Consider the following 1,327-nt stretch of genomic DNA (forward strand, 5'->3'; position numbering starts at 1 on the left):
ATGTGGGTTTTTTGGGGGCCCCGTTTTTTTTTTTTTTTTTTGGCTTTTTTTTTTTTTTTTTTTTTTTTTTTTTTACATTATTCTTGTATTTCTTTTTCCCGATAGCTTAGCATGTTAGCTAGAAACAGATAGGAAACAGTTTCATGGAGAACAGGCTGTTTCTGACGTTTAAGGAGAGAAAAGTTTCTGTTGTGATTTTGTGAAAACCTCAGACGGTCTCGACGTTGGGAAGAAGATAACTAGCAAAGATGGAGGAACCAGCACACGGTGAGTAGAGGGACTCTCAGTTTGATGGTGATTATCTTCTGCTACTTCCGTTCTTTAATATTTTACTAACAACGACACAGCATTTTATTTGTGGAGCAAATAAAATGCTTATTGCATTTTATTTGTGGAGCATATTTCAGCTACAAGACAATTCAAAGAGATTTAAATAACATAAAAAGGAGTGGCGTTATAAAGGAAAGCAAAGAAGATTTGTAATACAGCCTAAAATGAAGTATGAGCTTTAAATTAATCAGTCGAAAACAACTGAAAACAAATAAGTTTTTAGCCCAAGTTTAATGAAGCTTAGGGTTTCAGTAGTTTTGCATTTTTGTATGTTTGTTCCAAATTAGAGGAACATAAAATATTAATGCTGCTTCTCCATGTTTGGTTCTGGGGATGCAGAGCCAGAACCAGAAGACCTGAGAGGTCTGGAAGGTTGATGCAACAGTAGCATCAGATCTCTACTGTATTTTAGTGCTAAACTATTTTTTGTTTTATAGACTAGCAAACGTATTTTAAAGTCTATTCTCTGAGCTGCAGGGAGCCAGTATAGGGACTGGTTGATGTGCTCCAACTTCCTGGTTTTAGTCAGAACACCAGCAGCAGCGTTCTGGATCAGCTGCAGCTGTCTGACATTATATCTGTGAAGACGCTGTGGTAGTAATTAATGCAACTAAAAACAAAAGCATGGATGAGTTTCTCTAGACCTCTTTGGGATACAAGTCTTTAAATATCAGAAATGTTCTTCAGGCTGGCTTTGTAATTGTCTTCATGCTTCTCTCAAAGTTCAGGTCCATCACTACACCCACATTTCAGACCTTAAAGTTGCAGGTCGACTCTTGGGCGTTCCTCTTTAGATCCAAATATAATTACTTCTGTTTTGTTTCTGCTTAGGTGAGAAAAGTTATTCCATATCCACACTTTGATTTGTTCTATGAATGTGCCCAGCGCTTCAATGATTTATAAGTCATGATATAGAGCTGTGTATCATCTGCAAAGTTAATATTAGCACTGGCACTGCTTGAGTGCACTATGGTTCATTATGGCATGAAGAGAGTGA

The 1,327-nt window shown here is 36.9% G+C and overlaps 2 protein-coding genes across 3 annotated transcripts in view; both read left to right on the forward strand.

The window, feature by feature from the left end:
* LOC106952707 (gastrula zinc finger protein XlCGF8.2DB-like) overlaps positions 1 to 1,327 on the forward strand; it is a 35,041-nt gene that overhangs the window by 15,936 nt on the left and 17,778 nt on the right. The gene's annotated exons all lie outside the window — the stretch shown is intronic.
* The window catches only part of LOC106952706 (zinc finger protein OZF-like), a 7,055-nt gene continuing 5,778 nt past the window's right edge, over positions 51 to 1,327 (forward strand). The window contains exon 1 of the mRNA XM_015041006.1: positions 51 to 267. Coding sequence (XP_014896492.1) covers positions 249 to 267 — 19 coding nt within the window. The 5' untranslated portion in view covers positions 51 to 248. The remainder of the gene's footprint in view (positions 268 to 1,327) is intronic.

Source organism: Poecilia latipinna, unplaced genomic scaffold (assembly GCF_001443285.1).
Source record: "Poecilia latipinna isolate Pla-1442-1.1 unplaced genomic scaffold, P_latipinna-1.0 Scaffold536, whole genome shotgun sequence".
NCBI lineage: Eukaryota > Metazoa > Chordata > Actinopteri > Cyprinodontiformes > Poeciliidae > Poecilia > Poecilia latipinna.